The 25930-nt window shown below is 43.6% G+C and overlaps 1 protein-coding gene across 1 annotated transcript in view; it reads right to left on the reverse strand.

Annotated features, from left to right (window-relative positions):
- NECTIN3 (nectin cell adhesion molecule 3) overlaps positions 1-25930 on the reverse strand; it is a 182555-nt gene that overhangs the window by 11069 nt on the left and 145556 nt on the right. Inside the window, exon 6 of the mRNA XM_077481120.1 lies at positions 4175-4313. Within this exon, the coding sequence (XP_077337246.1) occupies positions 4175-4313 (139 nt within the window). The remainder of the gene's footprint in view (positions 1-4174; positions 4314-25930) is intronic.

Below are 25930 nucleotides of genomic sequence, written 5' to 3' on the forward strand. Positions count from 1 at the left end.
CGGAAACATATTGGTGCATTTTATATGTGTCAGCATGTTGAGTTGGGTTTATTTCCTCATTAAAACATTAAAACCTTACTCAAAAACGCAGCACTTAACCACTTGCTTACTGGGCACTTAAACCCCCCTCAGTCCCAGACCAATTTTCAGCTTAGCACTTTGAATGACAATTGCGCGGGCATACAACACTGTACCCAAATGAAATTTTTATCATTTTTTTCCCACAAATAGAGCTTTCTTTTGGTGGTATTTAGTTACAGCTCGGAGTTTTATTTTTTGCTAAACAAACAAAAAAAGATGCAAAAAAAAATAATAAATAAATCATGTTTTAATAGTTTGTTATAAAATTTTGCAAACGGGTCATTTTTCTCCTTCATTGAAGTGCGCTGATAAGGCGGCACTGATAGGCTGCATTGGTGGGCACTGATGGGCTGCATTGGTGGGCACTGATAGGCTGCATTGGTGGGCACTGATAGGCTGCACTGGTGGGCACTGATAGGCATAGTTAAGGCGGCACTAATAGGCACAGATAAGGCGGCACCGATGGGCACAGATAAGGCGGCACTGATGGGCAAAGATGGGCACAGATAAGATGGCACGGATGGGCACTGATAGGTACCACAGATAGATGGGACTGATGGGCACTGATAGGTGGCACTGATAGGTGGCTCTGATAGGTGGCACTGCTGGGCACTGATGGGCGGCACTGCTGGGCACTGATGGGCGGCACTGCTGGGCACTGATGGGCGGCACTGGGGTGCAGCACCTTTGAGGCAGATTGGGTGGCACTGTGGGTGGCACTGTGGGTGGCACTGTGGGTGGCACTGTGGGCACTATGGGCACAGACGGGGGGCACTTACTTTTACTTTTAGTTATACTTCAGGATGGCACTGCGGGAGGCAGGTGGGCACTGGCAGGTGGCATGTGGTGCCTTGCATTGCTGGCCGTGATCGGGACTGATGTCCCGATCACGGCCGCCGGTGATCGGCTTTTTTTTTTTCTCCTCGCGCTGTCAGCGCGAGGAGGAATAATAGCCGATTACCGGCTCCGTTCTATCACATGATCAGCTGTCATTGGCTGACAGCTGATCACGTGATAAGGGGTCGGGATCGACCCCTTGCACGGATCGGTGATCAGGCGAGTCTCATAGACTCGCCGATCACAGAGCGCGCCGCGCGCGCCCCTCAGGGGGCGCGCAGGCCGCTCGTAACCGGGACGACGTCAATAGACGTAGTCCCGGAAATCTAGGTCCGCGCTAATGCCGTCATTCGGCAATAGCGCGGTACCCAAGTGGTTAAGCAGTGCGGGCTCAGGATGCATAGAAACAACAAGATGCTCGTGGGATGATGCTGCCACTGCTACTCCTTACCCCTATATGTGTTATGTTGAATGGGCTGCTACACCACCGTGACTTCTTCAGTAAGGGCTGGAGACTGCTGCACTTACCTTGCGTTTGTGAGCAACGTTTTAATGTTTTAATGAGGAAATAAACCGTTTTGATATACAGAGAGCACTAGATTTTGCCTTTTCTATTCCCATGTGCACCGGACCCCATTGAGGGAATTTGTACTGGCTGGTATCCATCCAATCAGCCGGAGGCACCATGGAAGGAATAGGAGTTCCATGACCAGCTGATCCGTTTGTATCCCAGGGAAGGAACCTGCTTTTTCTGACCTTCTGGTGAAACAGGGGTCAGAACATGAGGTGAGCGGCTAGAATATTGCGGTGGATTCGAGCACTTGCATTTCCAACGTTTATGCACTGGTGGTGTGTCATGTGTTTTTTATGCAGAAGACTCTGAGGATTATTTTTGTGCATTCGGACTCTTATTTTTATTCTATTTATTTTTTGAGTGTGTGGATTTTATCTTTATTATTCACTATTCCCACTGAAGGGACACCTATATTTCATTATTGTGTATTTTTCACTATTCCCTGTCAGGGAACATGAATATTTGATTGTGCACTCAGTATCTTGCAGCACGTGTTGGGGAGCACAACGCGGTAAGACCATTATGGACTGTTCCATGGGAGAGGTCTCTGGAGCACATGTTGAAAACCACCACACGTTACACAAGCTAAGGACAGTGCCACAGGTACTGGTTCAGAACCACATGTTGAAAACCACCACACGTTACACAAGCTAAGGACAGTGCCACAGGTACTGGTTCAGAAGCACATGTTGGGGGAACCACACACGTTAAGACAGTTATGGATTGTTCAATAGGAGCCGTGTCTGGAGAAGGGTGGTATGCGCCTTTTAGGCGCAAAGATGGATATGTTGGAATTGAACATGAATTAATGTTATATATCTAATGTTCTACACATCTGTTTGTACAACCAAGCTCAACCGTGTTGATACTTGCAGTCGCACACGTTTCTGCATAGCAACAGGAAGTCTCTTCAGCCCACCTGGTGTGCACGAAGCTTCAAATAGATTTAGGACAATGATGGCTCCGGTCTGTCTGTGAGGACAACAGATGGGCCTAATGAGCGGGAAGGACGTCCGAGATCGAATCACAAGATGTGAACCCAGTCGGAGCAGTTGCAATTCATGGGCAAACACTGCCCCCCAGAGGCCAATTATGGCAGGACGGTAGCATGGGGGAGGAGACGCCCCAGACACACTGATTCGTCTACAGGCAAAGGGGGGTGGCAATGGGATGTGGTGTGGCTGAGGTGTGTTTATCAAAAAGGGATTCATCAAAGAGAGCGGTCTCTTATTCCATCACGAGGTTCAGTCGCGAGGATCTGCTAAGTATACTGCTTGTATTGTATTCTGATTGTATGCTATGTACTCTTGTAATTTCTATTGATACCTAAGCTTTCTTATTTCCTTGGGAAATAAATGAGATTTGTTTGATTTTAGACCATGTGTTTGGGTTCATAGCTAATTGCTGTAGTATTGTGATATTAACGATAGCATGTGCTCAGAGTGAGAGACTAACTAATCTATAGGGACTAGACAAAGTAATACATAACTGATAATAATAATAGGTGGTATTGATCAGTTACTTCAATCACATATTCTTATTTAAGGATTTATTGGGAGTTATTTAGGAAGCGCAACACTGTTTTGTTATGTATATTTTATATGTGACATGAACACACTTTCTGTGTGTGCCGTTTTTATCTTTTTGGTATATCACCTACCACACATATCACTATTTAGTGATTAAGGTTATTATTTGCGCTGATAGAAATTTGTTATACTATAAACTGAAGGATCTATCAATAAATGGTTGTGGAACGAATCATCTGAGTTTCCATGATTTCTTATGGGGAAGTTTGCTTTATATACAAGTGCTTTGGATTACAAGCATGTTTCCGGAACGAATTATGCTCGCAATCCAAGGTTTTACTGTATTATCAATAAGATAAAATGGCTATTCATTATGGTATCCATGCATGCAGTCTAAAGACTTCTGTAACATTTCACAGGTATTTAAGCCCAGTTTACATCAAAACTTTTTTTTTAATGCTGGGTCTCTCCACATTGAGATCTTTTATAGCCTCCTATAGGACAAGCAAGTAATGGGAAATCTCTCTAGCAAGGCTACCGACTGCAACAAAACACATTGCTTTCAGTAAAATGGACAAGGTTAGAACCTTTGTCAAGTTATTATTATTATTATGTCTGTGTCTCATTGTCCTGCGGTCACAGGTACAGGACGTGAAGTAAAAAATCCCCAGTGGGGTCAAAGGCAGCAAGTAGAACCTACAGAAGTATTTACTCTTCATAAGTCTATCCAAACTGATAGAAAAAAATAGGGTCAGGAGTTGGGTTTTAAGCTACAATCCTTCCTTTTTAGAAATTTGGGAATGATCAAGTAGATCATATATTACTATTATTAGGTAATTATTAAAACTGAAAATATTCACCATAGCAAATGCATGCAGTAAAAGTATACATGCTAGATAGAAGAAAGATTTTCAGTAGCAGGCCATCAAAAGCACTGAAAATTCTTTTTGAGCTTATGTAACAGAATGAACACAAATGGCGGTTAAACCAGTTTTCCAGTGACTTGTTCTCACTTAACATTTTATGATTTCTTAGTGAATTCTTCTGTATTTCTACATAAAGCCTCTTTTAGTATCCTGAGCTGAACTATAAGAGCCTCTACACCAAGCCATTATGTTTCACTGCATTATTTAGTAGCATTAAGAATACTCACATTGTATCAAGATATAAAGCTTGGTTCTTCCGAGGAGTTAGAAGTACCACGATGAAAATAGTCATGAGAAATAGTGCTAGGACAGCTCCAATTATTGCCACAGCGGCCGCTAAAGATGTTGTGTCTTTTAATGGGTAATCTGTAAATGAACATGCTTAACATTAAAAGCATAAATATTGCACTTTATGACGATCTGTGAAATCAAGCCTAAAAAAGCAATATAGATTTTTAAAATCATGCTGTAAATACATGCAAAACCTGCAGAGTTGTGCACAAACCCACAATATGGATTCCCACTGGCAACATAAATGGCCACAATAATTATTTGTTGTTAAAATACGGATTGAACACCTTCAGCAAAGCAAGAAAGGACTTCATCAGTATTTCTATTACAATTTTTTTTTTTTTTAAGGTGTGCTGGTCATAATTGTGTCATATGCATATCGCCATTTACTGGCTGAAAGGGAGAAACAAAATTTGATTATGTTGGCGGGTGTTGCAAAGGACGTAAAAACGCGGTAGATATATGCACTGCCAAAACAATAGGAGGGCAATTTATCAAAACTGGGGCAGACAGAATCTGGAGCAGCTGTGCATAGCAACTAACCAGCTTGTTCAGATGAGCTTGGAAAAATAAAGCTAGAAGCTGATTGGTTGCCATGCACAACTGCATCTGATTGTGGCTGTTCCGGTTTTGATAAACTCCCTCAAATTAGTTTTTTTTATGTCAGGTACTTATATAGTATCGTCAATTTACGCAACACTTTACATAAATATTGTACATTCACATCAGTCCTTACCCTCAAGGCGCTTACACTCTAAGGTCCCTAACTCACATTCATATAAACTAGGGACAATTTTAACAGGATCCAATTAACCTACCAACACCCGGAGGAAACCCACGCAGCCACAGGGAGAACATGCAAACTCCAGGCAGTTAGTGTTGTGGTTGGGATTCAAACTAGTGACCCTTCTTACTGCTAGGTGAAAGTGATATCCACTACACCACTGTGCCACCCCTGAGTTTTCCTTAAAAGTGCACTGAGATTTTGAAAAGTGGACAGTTTAGAAATAAATCATTCTTCCATTCTTACTTTTCTGTAGTGGCAGAGGATGAAATACAGTATGTTAGACTGTAAGCTCTAATGAGCAGGGCCCTCTGATTCTTCCTGTATTGAATTGTATTGCAATGTCTGCCCTACTGTTGTAAAGCGTTGTGCAAACTGTTGGCGCTATATAAATCCTGTATAATAATAATGTTAATGCAATGTATGCTTGCATTACTAAAACTGGAGAATGCAAATCCTGGTGCAGCTGAGCATGGTAGCTAATCAATTTCTAACTTCAACTTGATGTTGAAGAGGGATGAATGGAGGAACCAGGGAAGTCAAAATATAAAGAGATTCAACTTCAGCTTTAAATACATCATGCTACACATTGGTATGTTGGAACACAATCCCACGTCAAGGTTGTTTTAAAATGAAAAAAAAAAAAAAGAAAGAAAAACCACCCTGCTGATCACATAAATAATTTGGTTTGGATCAATTATTCAGCAACAAAAGTGGAACATTGAAACCTAAAGTGAGTAAGGCTACAAAGACGATAAAGTTATATATTCCTCTATACAGCCCACTTTTGCCATCATAGTTATACCAGAACTAGAAAAGAGTGGTTCTCATATCTGTGAGCATGGTTGTGCACCCCTTAAATAAATGGTATAGTCATCTCAGAAGAATGGCTTATATATCTCTCAGCAGAACAATGCATACAATAACATAATAGCAGTAGTTAAAATCTATCATAACAAAACAGGTGTTTTTCAATACAGAGTGTTATCATTTGATAACAGACATTAATATGAATGGATATTTTTTATGTTTTATAGATTTTAATTCCAAACAAATATAAAAAATGTTATTCTTCTAGTGCTCATTTTCTAAAATAATTAGCTCAATCCATAATTTTTAAAGTGACACTGTCTCCTTGCTCATTTACGGCAAAGTGTCTTTGTAAAAGGCCCAACCTGATACTCACTTTACTAGTGTTCCCCTGTTGCACATGGCAGTGACAATGCCCTGTGCTTTTGCATATAGAGGAAAATGTGACTTCCTCCTCCGTGTCAGTTCTCAGGTCCAGCAGCCAATCACTATGTCCTAGCACTGTCACATGACCAAAGAAGTGATGTTAATCCCAGGTAGCAAGCAATTGTGTAGCAAGTTTTAAAATGGCTTGCTAAGCTATTGCTATATTTGCCAGGCTTCACGAGTTTGTTGCACAATTGTAGCAAGTCCGCATTGCATGACTCCAGATCAACTTTCTTTGCAAATATTCTGCAAGTCTGCTGCAAGTTCTGGTTCAGTTATGTTGTACAATGGTCATCCCACCACAGGGGTCACTGTGGCTGAATATTCATGCCGGACTATTGTTAGTATCTTGCTGGACACTGTCAAAAAAATTGAACAGACCTGGAAACTGTGGGCTAACTATATGCATGTCTCTTTGGTGTGTGAGCTTATTATTTCTTTTTGGTTTTGGGGAATATTTTATTCTTTTTTTTGACGCTTGTCCAGACCACTTCCTTTTGCTCTTTTTTTCTTTTTCTTGTCTTGTTCTTTTCTTCTATTGTATGTTTGCCTACCTGGGAGTTTGATATTCTAGGTCCCCACGTCCAACATTTTGATCTAGGGGTAGTCTTCACTGGGTATGTGCTCAACTTCCAGGTGCATCACAACACTGACCCCTGCATAAATTGCTGTTACCTTTATTGTTTTGAGATTGGTAATGTGGGTATTATTATTTTGTGCATTGCATTCGTTTTCTCTATTTGTTCTGCTGACGGCAAGACTTTTGCATAGACGCTTGTTTTATTATTTGTAAAATCTTCAAAAAAAAATACTTTGAAAGTAAAAATAAATACATACAATCTGTGTCTGGGATTTGTATTTCCATTCATATAGTATTTTGATCCAGTAGATTCTGGACTTCTCTGCAGACTATACTGCAGTTAAACCAGCTTTTTCAACCACAATGCCCAGGCACCCTGTGGTGCCTACAGGTTTCTTAAGGGGTGCCTTGGTAAAATGCCTAACAATTGGCCAAAAATTGTATACAAGCCAGTGGGTAGATTTGGCTTGCCTTTTAGTTACACAAAGCCACAGGTTTTCATTGTGCACCATGTCACGTCTACCCAAACACAGGTGGTCAGACACTATAGCTAGCTATTGTGTGCTTCACCTTTAGCAGCCCCCTTTGCCTTAAGGCAAGCAGGCCTACCGGTACTTGGTTTCCCACAGGACTTATACACAATGCTATAGTGCCTGGCCACCACACCAAGGCAGATGCGCACTGAGCAATGAAGATACTTGCAGTTAAGCAGACAGATAGTGTGGTTCTATGACAGTCCAGGTAAAAGGCAGGCTGAGTTCAGGGAATAGTCCAATATCCAATCCAAGTCATACACAGGGAAATGCAAACTAGCAAAATAGGGCAGACAAATGGGGGGCTTGATCAGGAACGAATGCAGGTATCACTGTCTCTATCACAAGCAAGGGACAGAGTGTTTGGCTTGCTTATAACAGGTGACTGACCATATCAATCACCTTACAGGTGGACACAGACAGGGAGAATGCAATAGCCAAAACCCAGATGCTGGAGTGAGGAGCAGGAGCATTCAAGTGATCCTGACATTACCCCCCTCTGAGGAGGAGCCCCCAGACCCTCAAAGACAAGCTGGACATCCAGCAAAGGACCATCAGACTGGGCAGAGGTCCGTGGATCCACGAGGTCAGGTTGGTTAGCAGGGGATGTATCACAGGTGTCAAGCCGGATAGCTGAAACATGAGCAGAATGTGGAGAGCCCTGCAAAAAAGGTTGAAAGCCCCCGCTGGCCGAATGAGGCAGTTTATCTTAGACCAGTTAGAATGGGTGTAGTAAAAGTAGAGTGAGGTCAGGTTACAGAAAGTCCTGAATAAAAAAAAGCAGGAAGCTCATTGCCAGGGGTAGCAATTGCCTGAATCGCATCACCAGGTGTAGCGACTGTGGAACTTGCAGGCAAGTTAGCCTGGCTTTGTGTCCAAGGGAGTTTAGCGTCAGGCAGAGATAATCCAGGGGGCTTGACTTTTGAGGACTTAGAGGAAGTTTCCAAACAGGCTGCGAGACAACAGATAAGCTTGGCATCTAGGAGGAGAGAATTCAAGCTGTGGCAACTGGCTGGAGAGGTGACCCGTAGAGAATTCAATAGACTTGTCAGCGTATTTTGCTATAACAGAGTCAAATAAAGGCACACGGTTATATAAACTGGAGTCACATTTGGAAACATTGTCATGATCAGGATCTGAATGGGACTGTAATAAAGGCAAATGACTGGTACTGGCCACACAAGAGTTATAAATGGGCAACTGGTCAGCAGTTTTAATGCAGTTCTGGATGCAGGTCTGGGAGCAGAACCTAATCTCCTCTGTAGCCCGGTCTATGTGTGGGTTGTGAAGTTTAAGCCAGAGATACAAAGATAAGGGGATAGGCAGTAGCTGAGATCAAGTAGAAGCTAATTGTCTCCCTGTGAAATTTCCCAATGGTCAGGGTAATAGGTACAGTGCACAAGGTCACCAGGCCTATGGACAAGGGGAGAGTTATCAACAGGTAAGACTGAGAAGGGTCTATGCACCTTAGTCACCAGAATCTGTAGACGGTGTGCTAGGTCCCCATAGATGAAATTGCTAGCACCAGAATTTATGGAATCTGAGAAAACTTGGCAGAGCTAAGCTAGTCTATAGAAGCAGATCCCACTCACACTATACTCTTGGCATTTCTTGGCTTATTAGGACAGCTAGCGACAAATTGGCCCTGGTTGCCACAGTATAAGCAGAGTCCCTGAGATCTCCTTCTAGCCTTTTCCTCAGGGGATAAATGGGTAGCGCCAATTTGCATGGGCTCATCTTCCTGGAGGATTTGAGAGGGCTCAGAAAATTAAGAAAAGGTGGGCAGCGTACTAGGGGTCAAAGAAACAAACCTCTCTGGGCGCCTTTCCCATAAACGCCTGTCTATACGGATGGCTACTTGCATGGCTTCGTTAAATGACTTTTATTCAGGGTAGTGTACTAAGGAGTCTTTGATGGAGTCTGATAAGCCTAACCTGAATTGGCTTCTTAGAGCTGGGTCATTCCACCCTGAGTCAGGTGCGGCGGAAATCAGAACAGTATTGTTCAGCGGTGCATTTATCCTGATTTAATGACCTAAGGTTAGCTTCAGATGAATGGGTTTGGTCAGAATCATCATAGAGTAAACCTAAGGCCTTGAAAAAAAGCTTCAACTGACCCTCTGGCTGGGACATTTGCAGGGAGACTAAATGCCCAATACTAGTGATTCCCCTGTAATCATGTAATAATCAGGCTGTTTCACTGTGCTTCAGAACCAGAGGAGGGTGGCTTAAACTTAAAGTATAGCATATAACTATTTTTAAAGTTGGAAAACACATGGGGGTCACCAGAAAAAATTATCTGACGGATTAACTTTGGTGCCTGGCCCCTGTGTTACTGCCGGAGGTGCGTTTTTATGGACAGACAGTTCCTGGACTTGGCGTGTTAGTTTGCAAATTTCCTCAGCAAATAAGCATGCCTGTGTAGAGTCTATCTTGACAGAATTTTTTTTTGTTAAAAGCTTTTGATAATGTCACGTCTACCCCAACGCATGTGGTCAGACACTATAGCTAGCTACTGTATGCTTCACCTAAAGCAGTTCCCTTTCCCTTAAGACAAGTAGGCCTACCACCACTTGGTTGCCCCAGGACTTATACACAATGCTATAGTGCCTGGCCACCAAGCCAAGGCAGATGCAAACTAAGCAAAGCAAACCGATACTTGCAGTTTTGGCTTGCTTATAACAGGTGACTGACCATATTAATCGCCTTGCAGGTGGACACGGAAAGGGAGAATGCAATAGCCAAAACCCGAATGCTAGAATAAAAAGTAGGAGCACTTAAGTGATCCTGACACACCATTACAACCTTCCAGCTGCCAGTGTCCTAACAACCAATGATGTCATCGGTTGATGAGAAGGATGTTGGGCACCTGCACAGCCTCCTTGTTTGCCCTCCCCTGCCCCTCTCCATCAGCACTGGGGAAAGGTAAACATTAGAAAACTAGTGAGCACCAGTGTGCAAAGGTGTGTTGGCTTATAAATCACCTCTAACCTTGGGTGCCCTACATGTGTGGATATTGCTGCATTAAACTATTTTTTTTTTACATTTTAGAATGGGGTGCCTTGATAGTGTGCAGAATATTAAATGGTGTCTTGACTGAAAAAGGTCACGCAACACTGCTCTAGTCTAGACAGTGGTGATTTGACAAAATAGTTGTGACAATACATGAGCAACAAATAGGTAGTCATGCCAATATGCTGGTAATGACATTACACAAGGGGTTGTAAAGTCATGAGGTTTGTATCTTAACCACTTCCACCAGCCATTAGCAGACGGCTGGAAAGTGGTTTCATTATCCTGACTGGATGCCATATGACATCCAGCAGGATAAGCCGCAATCGTGCGCCAGCGTGGTGATCGTCGGTGTGGTGTGTCAGTCTGAATAATGCATCTCCAGTCTAAGTAATGAGCCTCTGGCTTAGGCCCTTTACCATGTGATCAGCTGTGTCCATTCACAGCTGATCACAGTGTAAACAGGAAAAGATGTTTATCGCACATCAGACGCAAGTAGTTACATAGTTAGTAAGGTTGAATAAAGACACCAGTCCATCCAGTTCAACCTGAGTGTCTACAATTGTCCCTATCAATGTTCATTGCACACTCACATCGGTCCCTACCCTCAAGGAGCCCACAATCCAAGGTCCCCATTTATATACTAGGGCCAATTTTGGACAGAAGCCATTTGACCTACCTGCATGTTTTTGGAGTGTGGGAGGAAGCCGGAGTACCCAGTGGAGACCCATGCAGGCACAGCGAAAACATGCAAACTCCAGGCAGGTAGTGTCATGGTTGGGATTCGAACAAGCGACCCTTCTTACTGCTAGGTGAGAGTGCTAACCACTACACCACTGTGCCGCCCAAAGTAGATGAGAGCTGATCAACTGCTCTCCTGACGGGGGGGGGGGGATTATCAGTGCAGCCCACCCCAGGATGCCCACCTCTGTCCACCAGGGATGCTCACCCATAACCACCAGGGGTGCCAATTAGTGCCCATTATAGATGCCAATCAGGGCCCATCAGTAATGTCTGCCAGTGCATCCTCATCAGTGCTGCCTATCAGTGCCACCTATAAGTACCCATCAGTGCAGGCTTTCAGTGCCCATCAGTGTCGCCTACCAGTGCCACCTGTGAGTGCCTATCAGTACACATCAGTGCTGCATATCAGTGCCACCTATCAGTGCCCGTCAGTGCAGGAGAAAACATACTTATTTACAAAATTGTATAACAGAAACAAAGAAAAACCTTTTTTTTTCAAACTTTTCAGTCTTTTTTAATTTGTTTAGCAAAAAATAAAAACCCCAGTAGTGATAAATACCTCCAAAAGAAAGGTCTATTTATGGGAACAAAATTATAAAAATGTAATTTGGGTACAGCGTTGCATGACCACTCAATTGCCATTTAACCACTTGCCGACTGCCGCACGCTGATGTACGTCCCTACTTTGGGGACGCATATCGTTGTTATGGCAGCAACTAGCTGCCATAACCCTGGTATCCCTGTGTTCGGCTACAAGGGCCCCCCTCTCCCGCCATGATCCGGTGCCCTCTGCCGCTTATTTTAAAGGCGCCCCGTCCCACCGAGCTCGCGTGCAGAAGCAAACACATATGTGAGTATCACCCACATATGAAAACAGTGTTCAAACCACACATGTGAGGTATCGCTGAGATCAGTAGAGTGAGAGCAATAATTCTAGTCCTAGACCTCCTCTAACGCAAAACATGCAACTGGTAGCATTTTTGAAATGTCGCCTATGGACTGGAGTATTGCAACGACTGACATTTTATTCTCTAGGATGTTAGAAAAAAAATGTATAATGTTTGGGGGTTTTAAGTAATTTTCTAGCATAAAAACATCTAAAAAAGAGGCATGGTCTTAAAGTGGTTAAAATGCAACAGCGCTCAAAGCTGAAAATTGCTCTGGGCAGGAAGGGGGGAAGTGGCCTGTATTGAAGTAGTTAATGAATTCTATGCATTAAGATAAAAAAGCCTTCTGTGTGCAGCAGCCCCCCTTAATACATCTCTGTCCAGCGATGTCCACGAGTGTCTCGGCCGTCCGAGACTCTCCCTCCTGATTGGCTGAGACACAGCAGTGGCGCCATTGGCTGCCGCTGCTGTCAAAGTGAGTTAGCCAATCAGGAGAGCGAGTGGGCGGGGTTGGGCCACGGCTCCATGTCTGACTGAACACAGGGAGCTGTGGCTCAGCTCGGGTGCCCCATAGCAAGCTGCTTGCTGTAGGGGCACTCAATAGGAAGGAGGGGCCAGGAGCACAGAAGAGGGACCCGAGAAAAGGAAGATCTGAGCTGCTCTGTGCAAATCCACTGCCCGGAGCAGATAAGTATAGCATTTATTTTTTTTATAGAAAAAAAAAAAGAGACTTTACAATCACTTTAATATTGTATACACCCAGAATCCAGTCTATTGAAATCCAAAGGGGCATTGGGAATATTGAGCTCCATTCACAAAGGGTTACATACTACGTTAGGATACACGGTAAAATACCTCTTCACATTTAAATTTTTTGCAAGCCTTTAAAAAAACGCTATTTAAATACCGCATGAGCTATTTTACAAAGTAATGCGGTACTTTAGTAGTGAAAGCTAGTGTTAGTGTATAGCTGGTTGTTAAGAAGTGGACGGCTGCCGCGTCCTTAGCAACCCTGAGTCAGCTGCTACAGCTGCCAGCAGTAATCATACCTTAAAAGAAATCTGACAGGCTACTGGGTACAATTAGCTTGCCAATAGATGGATCGAATCTCGGCCAGTCTCTCCTGAACCGGCCAAATTTTGATCTATGCATTGCAGGCTTGAATGAAAATAAACATATACAGTGGTGTGAAAAAGTGTTTGCCCCCTTCCTCATTTCCTGTTCCTTTGCATGTTTGTCACACTTAAGTGTTTCGGAACATCAAACCAATTTAAACAATAGTCAAGGACAACACAAGTAAACACAAAATGCAATTTGTAAATGAAGGTGTTTATTATTAAAGGTGAAAAAAAATCCAAACCATCATGGCCCTGTGTGAAAAAGTGATTGCCCCCTAAACCTAATAACTGGTTGGGCCACCCTTAGCAGCAACAACTGCAACCAAGCGTTTGCGATAACGTGCAATGAGGCTTTTACAGCGTCCTGGAGGAATTTTGGCCCACTCATCTTTGCAGAATTGTCCTAATTCAGTTACATTAGAGGGTTTTCGAGCATGAACGGCCTTTTTAAGGTCATACCACAACATCTCAATAGGATTCAGGTCAGGACTTTGGCTAGGCCACTCCAAAGTCTTTCATTTTGTTTTTCTTCAGCCATTCGGTGGTGGACTTGCTGGTGTGTTTAGGATCATTGTCCTGCTGCAGAACCCAAGTTAGTTTCAGCTTGAGTACACGAACAGATGGTCGGACATTCTCCTTCAGGATCTCTTGGTAGACAGCAGAATTCATAGTTCCTTTTATCACAGCAAGTCTTCCAGGTCCTGAAGCAGCAAAACAGCCCCAGACCATCACACTACCACCACCATATTTTACTGTTGGTATAATGTTCTTTTTATGAAATGCAGTGTTCCTTCTACGCCAGATATACTTGGACACACACCTTCCAAAGAGTTCCACTTTTGTCTCATCGGTCCACAGAATGTTGTCCCAAAAGTCTTGGGGATCATCAAGATGTGTTGTGGAGAAATTGAGACGAGCTTTGATGTTCTTTTTGCTCAGCAGTGGTTTTCTCCTTGGAACTCTGCCATGCAGGCCATTTTTGCCCAGTCTTTTCCTGATGGTGGAGGCATGAACGCTGACCTTAACTGAGGCCTGCAGTTCCTTGGACGTTATTGTGGGGTCTTTTGTGACCTCTTGGATGAGTCGTCGCTGCGCTCTTGGGGTAATTTTGGGCGGCCGGCCACTCCTGGGAAGGTTCACCACTGTTCCATGTCTTTGCCATTTGTGGATAATGGCTCTCACTGTGGTTCGCTGGATTCCCAAAGCTTTGGAAATGGCTTTATAACCCTTTCCAGACTGATAGATCTCAATTACTTTCTTTCTCAATTGTTCCTGAATTTCTTTGGGTCTCGGCATGATGTGTAGCTTTTAAGGATCTTCTGGTGGACCTTACTGTGTCAAGCAGCTCCTATTTAAGTGATGCCTTGATTGTGAACAGGTGTGGCAATAATCAGGCCTGGGTGTGGCTAGAGAAATTGAACTCAGGTGTGGACAACCACAGTTATAGTATGTTTTAACAAGGGGGGCAATCACTTTTTCACACAGGGCCATGATGGTTTGGATTTTTTTTCACCTTTAATAATAAACACCTTAATTTACAAATTGCATTTTGTGTTTACTTGTGTTGTCCTTGACTATTGTTTAAATTGGTTTGAAAACACTTAAGTGTGACAAACATGCAAAGGAACAGGAAATGAGGAAGGGGGCAAACACTTTTTCACACCACTGTACTACTCCTTTAGTAAATTAACCCCACCATGTGTGTAAAGATGTTTGCTTAATAAGGCTGAGAGTAAGAACCCATGTACTAGATCTAAAATAGTTTGGGGACTATTATGGGCACTTCAGACAAAAAGAACTCTGAAAAACAAGAAATAAAAAAGTACAAATTGTATTTATATATCAATTCTAAAAACATTCTAAAAAGGGAATGGCGGGGGCGTGGCTTGGCGCCGGACGTGAATGGCCGCCTAAAGAGCAAGCTCCCGCTCACCGAGGACAAATCTGAGCTCCACGGAGGACTTGCTGCTGCTGAAAATGGGTAAGGGAGACCGGAACACCTCAGCACCACGGTCCCGGTCCCCCCGGGGTGGAGAGAGCCAACAGAGTAGCGGCATTCCCGCGATCTTTAGGTCACAACAGCGGGACGCGCCGCCACCCGCACAGGCCCCATCACAGACAGCGCGCTCAATTAATGTCAGCCCAGAGCGCCAGTCCATCAGCCAGCCCAACCCAGCACACAACACAGCCAGCTCAGCTCAGCCCCTGTTCCTGCATGACATGCAGTCAATTGCTACTGATATTAAGAGCACACTGGCTGCAGCAATAGGGGATCTCAGGCTGGACATACAGGCAATGGCCACACGTTTAGACAGGGTGGAACAGGTCACCAACATGCAGGAAACCGCCATTACGCAAGTCATGCGAACTGCAGATCATCACGCCTTACAGCTCAGGGAGATGAGCAGGCACTTAGAGGATGTTGAGAACAGGGGACGGAGACATAATAGAAAGATCAGAAATCTGCCTGAAAATGTCGATCCCAGCAATCTCCAACAATGCGTACAAGCGATCTTTAATGGCTTGCTAGACAGACCTCATGACTCGCCAATAGAATTTGAACGCATACACAGGGCACTACGTCCCAGAGGTAGAGAAACAGATCCGCCACGAGATGTCATTTGTTGCCTAGTAAACGTCCCCCTGAAAGAAGAAATCCTCAAATGCGCCAGGGAGAGAAGACAGGTCCTCCATGAAGGCACTGAAATTAAGCTTTTTCAGGACCTGTTGCCGATCACCCTTCAGCATCGGAAAGATCTCCGTCCCTTATTGGATATTTTACGAGCGAGAAATATCGCCTACAGGTGGAAATTTCCCTTTTGCCTTTCCGCCTCAGCGATGGGACGCACAGCTCTCCTCCGGGTCCCGGAGGACCTGCGACAATTTTGCAACACACTAAATGTGCCTATTCCACATCTGCCTGATTGGCACAACGAACACCGCAGCTCACTCCCCCGGATTGCAGACCAGGGAGAAGACCCCATGGAATGGAACGTGCAAAGACCTCGTCGCCAGAGATCACCTCCAACCTCACCACCGCCACAGGCAAGACTTCACCGGGCCAACGGAAGCCCCTCGGCATCTCCAGTCCACAGAAGGTCGTGTCAGGAGGCCTGATGTAGGCATACTCCTGCTCATGACAGCCTTGGATCCACAGGCCCACCTCATCCCACTCCGCATCTCTACGAACTGTAAGTCTGAAGCCACATGGTTAAGGAGTTATTAGTTAAGACTGATCAATGCGTATATTATGACAGTTCCGGGTCACCTAGGTATCCTCGCTTAAGCCTACTCTCTGTGACTTAATCCCCCTATGGCTTGCACCTAATGGAGTATCTGTTGATTCGGACTCTCATGTCTTTTACCACAGTCGCTTCAAGCCAGTAAGGAGAACTCATGACCTTTGGGAGTTACTCCCGGATCTATGATTCAGGCGCCCAAGACTAAGAGTTTCTTTTGTCTCCCCTTAGCAGACAATGGAGAGGTCTGTATGCGATGGCACTTCAACAGCCTTCATCCAAAACTTAATTCGTTCACGAACTGGGTACCATACTCCGTCTCGGGCCATCTTGGCATTGGAGTGAATCCTCATACATGTAATTTTGTTAGGGACTCCTCATGGGTGTTCTAAATATGAGGACATCCACCCATGATAGGAAACCCCGGACGCTTATGAGACTCGCCCCCCCCTTCCAACAGAAGGATATAGTACGCTAAGATCACGGCACAACATAGTATCTCAACGCTCCCCACAGATATGGAACATCAAGAACTATGCTGCTCTGCCAGCGCTCCGGGAAGACACTGGCTTCGCCTTAGCCGGGAGGGGGTATGGGAATGAAACTGAGATTGACGCTAGAGTAATTGAATAGACCAGCTCCATGCTATAATTGTAGCCATGTTTGGTTGAACAAGTATATGTATGTTTATACTCCTTTGGGCATTTCACTGATTACACAGGACAGGGGGGAGACCAACACCACATCCCATGCCTCCCCTCATAAATTCAAAGGGGGGGGGTTAAGAGTTATAGTGGAGACATTCCCGGTAACCACCGGGCTTTCCTGCACTCAGATCCAGGGGGGAGGTATCTCAAACCGCATTCGTGCCTGAGCCCCAAGCAAGATTTTCATCTTGCCTCCCTACCAAACATTGCAGATAGTCATAGCCAATAGACTCCCTCCTGTCCTGTGAATCTCTACATGATTCATTGTGCGAATCTGCGGACCGATGAGATAATTTATGCACAAATTTTCATCCCCTTAAGGGCACATATTACGTCACACCACAGAGAGCCATAGCTCCAGCACTAATCTAGGCTCGCACCATGGACACCTACCAAAAGCTATAAGAACTTAGCAAATATACCCACCTTAACCAGCTCATTACCTGAGCCACCCCCGCGGATATGCACATCAGTAAGACCCCCCTGGTATATGCCCCCACTTCCCCAATTATGGGGACACGTGTGGGTACGTCCCACCCCTGTGCAGATCCATGGCTTAACTGAAAGTTTTTTTTTTTCTCTTGGTCCTTACATTTTCTGTTAAGGTTTAAACTAATTGTTGCGGCTACTTCCAAGACCAGTAGTTCCTGGCCGCCTTCATTTTATCTTAGGTTATTTTGTCATACTTGTTTGTTTTTGTTTTTGCTAGTTGATATTCACGGTAGAATGGCCCCACCTCTCGACATCGATACTGACTTACCCCAATGCATGCTCAGTGTGCCCCGCTGACACACTGAAGGACACTCTCTCCACTCACCCTACATCACATTTAGACTACTCTCTGACATACGAACATAAGTCCTCTGAGACGGGACGAGGCTAGACACGACCGATCCTTGCAACCCCCGCACAGCAGACTCTGTACATCTGCTGAACACATCCGGTAACCCCCAACGGAAGAGTAGCAGTTCTATTTCTTCCAGCGGTTTACCCTCCCTTCCACCCGGGGTTTTTTTTTTTTCTCTCTCTTCCTTTTATCCCGCCTATTCCCTCCCCTCATACCTCCTCACACGCGCGCTCCTCCTCTCACTTGTAGGCATAACACCCATTCGGTTGACGCCCAGTCACACTACATACCAATAACCCCCCCATCTACTCCCTATCGCACCCAGAAAATGAGAAAAAAACGTACCCTATCCCGTAAATTATTTTACGAACACGGCAATAAAAGCGGATCACTCCTAGCCAGAGCATTGCAGGGGAAGAGAGCGACACAAACTATTCGGCAAATTAAGAATCCTGATGGATCTCTAGCCACAAATAACAGAGATATAGCAGCATGCTTCGAACGATACTACCGCACCCTTTACAACATAGCCCAACCGAATCCTCAGCAAAATACACAAGAACACAGGACTTCCACCATCAGGGACTTCCTGACACTATACACGCCCAAACCAATATCCAAAGAAACAGCCATATCCTTGGAAGAACCAATTTCCGGGGAGGAACTCACCCAAGCACTCAGGCAGATGAAAAACAGCAAGAGCCCAGGCCCGGACGGCTTCACCACGGTATACTACAAAACATTCCTGAACATTCTCAGCAGCCCTCTCTTAACCGCACTAAATTCCATTGCATTAGGAAATATGCCCTCACATCGCCTTTTAGAAGCTCACATAACTGTACTGCCAAAAGAAGGGAAAGACCACACCTTAGTCTCCAGCTATCGCCCAATATCTCTCCTTAACGTGGACACAAAAATTCTGGCCAAAATCCTATCCAACCGTCTTCTCCCGCTGATCACGCGACTTATATCCACTGACCAGGTGGGCTTCATTCCTGGCCGGGAAGCCAGAGATAATACTATCAAAGCTATTAACATTCATTCATTCCTAAAGGCTTCCAATCAGAAAGGCTTCTTCCTCTCTTTGGATGCAGAGAAGGCATTCGACAGAGTGGCCTGGGATTACATGTCTGAGACCCTCAGATCGACAGGTCTAGGTGACAAGATGCTCAAATTAATTCTCGCACTCTACGCATATCCCGCGGCACAAGTGAAAGCCAACGGCCACCTGTCGAATGCCTTCCCGGTCAGGAATGGTACGCGCCAAGGCTGCCCCCTCTCGCCACTCATATATGTACTCACCTTGGAACCATTTCTTAACCGTCTCCGAAGCAACTCCAACATTAAAGGTATTGTTACCCCGAAATGCGAGTACAAAGTTTCTGCTTTCGCTGACGACATATTACTTTCTCTTTCAGAACCCCATATCTCCCTTCCAAATCTTCTGAAGGACTTTAGAGACTTTCAAGCTATTTCCAATCTTAAAATAAACTTCGATAAATCCTATGCCCTAAACGTTTCCTTACCAGCAGAGACTGTAGCGTTATGCCAAGCCAACTTTCCCTTCTCTTGGAATGCCAAGGCTATATCATACCTTGGGATCCAACTCCCAACTCAACTGACAGACCTGTACTCTTTAAATTTCTTACCAATACTACACACGATTAAAAGAGACTTAAATAAATGGGATAATCCTTCATTCTCTTGGTTCGGTAGAGCTGCAGTTCTTAAAATGAATATTCTACCCAGACTTCTTTATGTCATGCAGGCCGTTCCTATCCACCTACCACCAGCCTTCTTTACTACACTTAAAACCTTGTGCTCCAAATTCCTTTGGCGCAATAAGCGCCCCCGCATAAAATTTGAACTTCTTGCAACTCCCACGTCTAGAGGGGGCATAGGTCTTCCCGACCTGCCGCATTACTATAGGGCCTGCTTGCTTACTAGAGTAGTGGATTGGAACCTCCATGCATCCACTAAAAAATGGGTAGAATTAGAAGAACAGTTAGCGGAAACACCCCTAGCGACAGCACCGTGGCTACCAGCCAATCGCGTCCCGAACACAGCTTCCACACACATCCTTATAGGCCCCGCTCTGCGCTGCTTCCACAAAGCATGCTCCAACTCGCAACTAGCAACAATACCGGGCCCTATGACCCCAGTCCGAGCCAACCCAGATTTCCCTCCCGGAATGTCCCCAAACTTTCTAGCTTCTGTGTGGCCACACAATCACATGAGAGTAAAGCATTTCTTCCAGGGAAACTCCCTCACATCACGAGAAAGGCTAGCTGCACAAATGAAGGATCAGAAATTCCCTCTATGGCCATATTTGCAAATACAGCATTTCCTCTCAGACCCCAACTACAGGCCACATTGGACCAGATCACTTACTCCATTTGAAGCACTGTGCTCGGAGTCTGTACCACAAAGACACTTGATTTCCTACATATATCAGATCCTTTTTAGTAAACATCCAAGGAAACACAAAAACTGCCATTATTGGGAGAAAGCTCTTGCGATTTCCATCACAGAAGACCAATGGGAACAAATATTTGAATACACTCTCAAGGGCTCAATAAACGTATCCACTCAAGAAAATGGATACAAAATTCTCAACCGCTGGTATAGAGTCCCAACCCTCATCAGCAAATATTCACCGACCACCTCAAACTTATGTTGGCGATGCAAATCCGAACCTGGCTCCCATGTCCACATATGGTGGTCATGTCCCACACTTCAAAAGTTCTGGCAGGAGGTCCACAACTTAACGTCAAAGATAACTACATACCCTTTGGAATTCACCCCCGCTCAACTATTACTACATCACACCACCCTATCTAGACGAACATATTTTAGGTCCTTAACAATGCACCTGCTGAATGCAGCGAAACTGTGCATCCCTGTCCTTTGGGGCACATCTAGGCCTCCATCAATCAAAGAATGGTTCATGAGGATCAATAGAACTGCTGAAATGGAAGAACTCATAGCCATCTCGCAGGAGAACATTGCTAAACACAATGCGCGTTGGGCCTGCTGGTCCCACTTCAAATCGACTCCAGAATACACACGCACTATGCAATTAAACACAAACTGAGCAGGCGCAACCCCGTACCCCCTAGACTTTACGCTTACAAAACACATTCCAACAATCCAAGGGTTTAGTCATCTTCAGGATTCTCATAAAATACATATGATAAGATATTTTCTACAACACAAAAAGGAGTAATGAACAACAGTTATAGAAACACATGTAACAGGCATATATAAGGTGCATACTGACATGGACTTTCACTGTATTGTTAATTAAAAGCACAAGAGACTCCATTTTGTTCACGCTGTTGAAATGTGTTCTGTAACCTTCACCTAACACAGGCACATCTTCTGCTAGAAGCTCTCTGTCCCCCCTCCCAAGGTTTTTCTTTTTCAAATGTTTTATAGCTTTTAATAATAATAATAGCTTTTAATAACATATTTCTATTTGTTAGTTTTTAATAACATCTCACACCACTCCTTTCTTATCTATGTATAAAATAACAGGTAAGCTGTCCTTAAGCTTGCTATATTTCTGCCTTTCCTATGTATCCTATCTGTCGGTTCTCAAGGAAACCAGACCAATCTCGGACCTTTCTGGTTGGGTAACCTGTGTGGGAATGCGTTTGTGTCCCCCTTCATCAGTTGGGCGGTGTATGGATAGGGCGAATCCTCTGCAGTTCCCTGCATTGACTCCTTGTGGGCGACCTGGGTAAGAGGCGCATGGTAGGGTCAGATAAAACCCACAGATAAGAGAAGAGACGAGGAGGGTCTCTTAATGAGTGTTTTGTCTAGTGTCATAAACCCCTTCTATCCACATAGATAAGTGGAGACTTTCTTGTAAATCTGCAGATTTGTTGTACTATTTGTTTTAGAGGCAAGAGTGTATAGGCACATGTAGAGAAGTCTGGCCAGTCATTATGGGCATTCAATTAAGGGAATGAAGGGTGAGAGGCCTTCAGAAAATGCCCGATGCAAGATGAGCGCTAGAGAATATATGAACTGAAGGTACGATTTTGCCTATACTGAGCCCCTAGATAAATGGGTAGAATCGACAAAAGGAACAGCTAAAACTTTAAAATCTGAAGGGACTTTTTATTTACAAGTATGGCAAACTTTTTTGCACGATTATGGCCCACTACTGTGCAGTGAAGGAATGAATAGCTTGCACAAGGGAAGACAGAAGCTAAAGTAGCAAATCAAACGGGTGTGACGGAGATGTTTAATAAACGTACTGCCAAAATGTACTACGTTTGTCCAGAAGACTCTATAGAGGAGGACCTCCCACCTTATGCGACTGCCAGTCTAGCTTTAAGGGGTCCATCCACAAAAGCACAAGAATTAAATTAAATGAATCACAAAAAAGACGAGTTGGGCAATATAGTGGAGAGCAGAGGTTTAACAGGTGCATATCAACCTACAGAGAGGGATTTGGAGAGGGATTTGGCTCATATATTAGAAACAGATGATTTGCATAAATCAAAAGGCACATATGCAAAACTAGATCTTTCTGAATTTAAGGCTTTTGCCAGAGAGATAGAGAGTCAACTTCCTGGAGCAAACCATAATTTCCATATTGTGGCAGTAAAATAGAGGAAGAGAAGCCGGGAGAAACTGCAAGTCAATCTACACAACTGGTGAAACAAAGGTTTCTTGATAATACCCCAGTTGAAAGAAAAGTTGCTCACAGCAAGGCCTGAGGCAGGCAATATGTCCATTTGAGACTTCTTGCCTATCCTGTAATCCATAGAAAACAGGATTAGCCAGAAAGACAGCAAACCCAAGGTTATGTACAAGGGGAAGCAGAGAGAATCAAAGGGGAAACATTTACACTGACAGCAGATATACACTTGGAATAGCTCTCAATTGTGGGCCTATTTGGAAAGCACAGATCTTTCTGACTAGTGCAGGGAAGCCAATGAGACATGCAAAACTCAGAGCGGCTAATTGAGGCCTTTCAGAAACCAACAGAAGTTGCCATCTTGAAGGTAAAAGGACATGCAAAGTGAAATTACATGACAGCCAGAGGAAATGCTTTAATGGACCAACCAGCAAAGGATGCTGCCCTTATGGCATTTGGAGTCACACCCCCTGTTGGGGTCGCCCAGGTAGCGGGGACAGATTCTCCTCATCAAGAGCAGTGGGATATAGAAACTTTAATTCAGTTGCAGAACTGGACCCTGATGAAGAGAAGGATAAGTGGATCAAATGTAATTCTACCCAAAATGAGCAGGGCTTGTGGAGCGTGAGAACAGGTGGTGTCTACCCAGGAGTTTGTACCCAGTTTTAGCACAACTGGCACATGGCGTCAGTCACCTTGCCAAGGCCACGATGGTGGTACTTAGTGACTGTTATTGGATAAAACCTGGATTTAGTGCATTTGCAGCTAGGGAGGCCTGTCCATGCTCCCCAAAAGCATTCTCCTAAACCAGATTTCCATTTCCAAAGAATTCAAATAGACTACATTCAGATGCCCAGAATAGGCAACTATGAGTATGCTCTAGTGTGTGTTGACATGTTTTCAGGGTGGCCTGAGTGCTGGCCAATAGCTAAAGCAAATGCAAAAACAGCAAAAAAATTTTTTTTAATGAAATAGTTTGTAGATATGGAGTTCCTGAAACTATTGAGAGCGAAAGATGAACCCATTTTACTGGGGAAGTAATGAAAGAGGTAATGTAAGCCCTTCACATACAGCAAGCTTTCCATACACCCAATCATTCACAAGGTAGTGGTAAAGTTAAAAGACTTAATGGAATTTTGAATAACAGATGTGCAAAAATTAAAGCAGATACAGGAAAAGGATGGGTGGAAGCTTTGCCATTAGCCCTATATTTATGTACGAACAACCCCTAAACAACCACATGGGCTGTCCCTCTGAGATTTTATTTGGAGTGCCACCCAAAACAGGGCTATATTTTACCCAACAGTTGCAGGCTTCTCACTCTAGTCTGTTAGAATATGTTCAGATTTTGCAAAGAACATTGAATAAAATACATGAAGCTGTTTACAAATCTATTACCGACCCAGATTTTGTTTCAGGTATTCACAGAATCCAACCTGGTGACTGAGTGGTGGTCAAGCTACACTTTAGAAAGCCGCTAAAACCAAAATTTGGAGGATTACATTTGGTGCTTTTGACAACCGGTTCCACTGTCAAGTTGGAAGGAAGACCCACCTGGATTCACGCCAGTCACTGCAGGAAAATCCTGAAGTTATGATATACTTTGAAATAAAAATGTTTGTTTTCCTGTTGTTTATGAGAACTGAGACATGGAAAAATAACCCTTTCATCCACATATTAAAATTGACGGAGTGATCACTTGTAAACAAACCGGCGTCATGGTGACGCTGGTTCCTCTCACCCCTCTGTGTACAGATCTGTACAGTGGAGGGGAGAGATCGGATGGCAGCAGCGCTGTGGGCTGGATCTGTAATGCCCACAGCACTGCTCTGTGACAATTGCACTCACAGCCATCATTCCATACTCTGCCAATACTCTGCAACACCCAGCCAATACTCTGCCATACCCAGCCAATACTCTGCCATACCCAGCCAATACTCTGCCATACCCAGCCAATATTACAGTGGGGGGAGATGATGTGGATATTACAGTGGGGGAGATGTATACTACAGCGGGGAGATTGTGGATATTACAGTGGGGACTATATGGTGGTGGAATTTTCAACGTTTTTTGCAAATTCAATAATTATTTGCTGATCCGAAAAATTATCTGATCCGTGACTCTGATCCAAGGAACGATCCGATCCATGAGTTTTTTGATCCGTTGCACCTCTACTACCACTGATACAGGTTTATTAAGTGAAGATATGGCTCAGCTTAAAAAAGTAGTATTAGAGAAATTCATGCAGCATTTTGCAGCTAAAAAAGTCCGACCCTTTCCAAAAACGCAGAGCCACAAAAATGATTTGATGTGAACGTGTTCCATAGGAAACTATGTTAAAAAAAATTGCCTGCATTTCTGCAAAAATCATCAAAAAATGCATTAGTGGGAATAGAGCCTTAGTGCCGTTATCCCATTGAAGGCATTTTCTGTCTTGTCTACAGAGGACATGAAGGGAGCCTCATAATCCTTTCCCCTTGCTACAAGAAGAAAAAAGTGGGTACACTGATGTGTCTTTGCTGGAGGGAATTCTGTCACCTGAAGAACAAGCAAAGGTTTTGGTTTCAGTTTAGACATCACACAGCTTTAAGTTAGTAAACATCTGAATAAAAACAACACATAAAAAGCTGGTTTATTTCCCTTTGTTCAAAGTTGAGCCAATCCAGATAAGTCACTCAAATTGTACAGGTTTATGAATGTACAGAGAAAATGTAATTTAATAAAAATTTATTTCACAAATTCATAGTAATAAACATTGTTTAACAGCAGAAAGGTCAACACAGCAACCAACCACAGTTTGCAAGAATAACAAATCATTTATCATAAAAACATAGTTCACTTTAGCAAATCATAAAAAAAAAATGGTAAACTGAAATGAAGGTACATAAAAAACAGAATCAAAAAATTACATCCTAACACTTACCAGAAGCGCAAGTAAAATATTTCTTATATTTGTATAAAAGTTCACATTTTATTTTGTTCTTTATTCTAATCTTCAAATATCTTATTGCAGATAAAATTAAGAGCACTGTTCTGATCTGATTTTACAATCTAATGTCTCTCCAACTACATTTTTTGGTTGATTTAAAATTTTTACACATCCCTGAAAGCAGCAGGCAGCATTTAACACATATTTATGCTCATACATATAATCCAAAGTATAAAATACAGAAAAAATAAGCCACTTATTACAAAACTATAAACACAATATATTTAGCAGTATTCTACAATAAAAATAAAATGCTTCAAAAATAGTAATTAAATATCAAAAGTCTGTGAAGCAAACGCTAAATAAGCAATAGTACCAGCTCAGGACTTGTTTTAAGTATATCAAAAGATGAATTAATGCCAATTA

Source organism: Lithobates pipiens, unplaced genomic scaffold, assembly GCF_037356315.1.
Source record: "Lithobates pipiens isolate NorthernLeopardFrog02 unplaced genomic scaffold, aLitPip1_a1.2 Scaffold_16, whole genome shotgun sequence".
Classification (NCBI taxonomy): domain Eukaryota; kingdom Metazoa; phylum Chordata; class Amphibia; order Anura; family Ranidae; genus Lithobates; species Lithobates pipiens.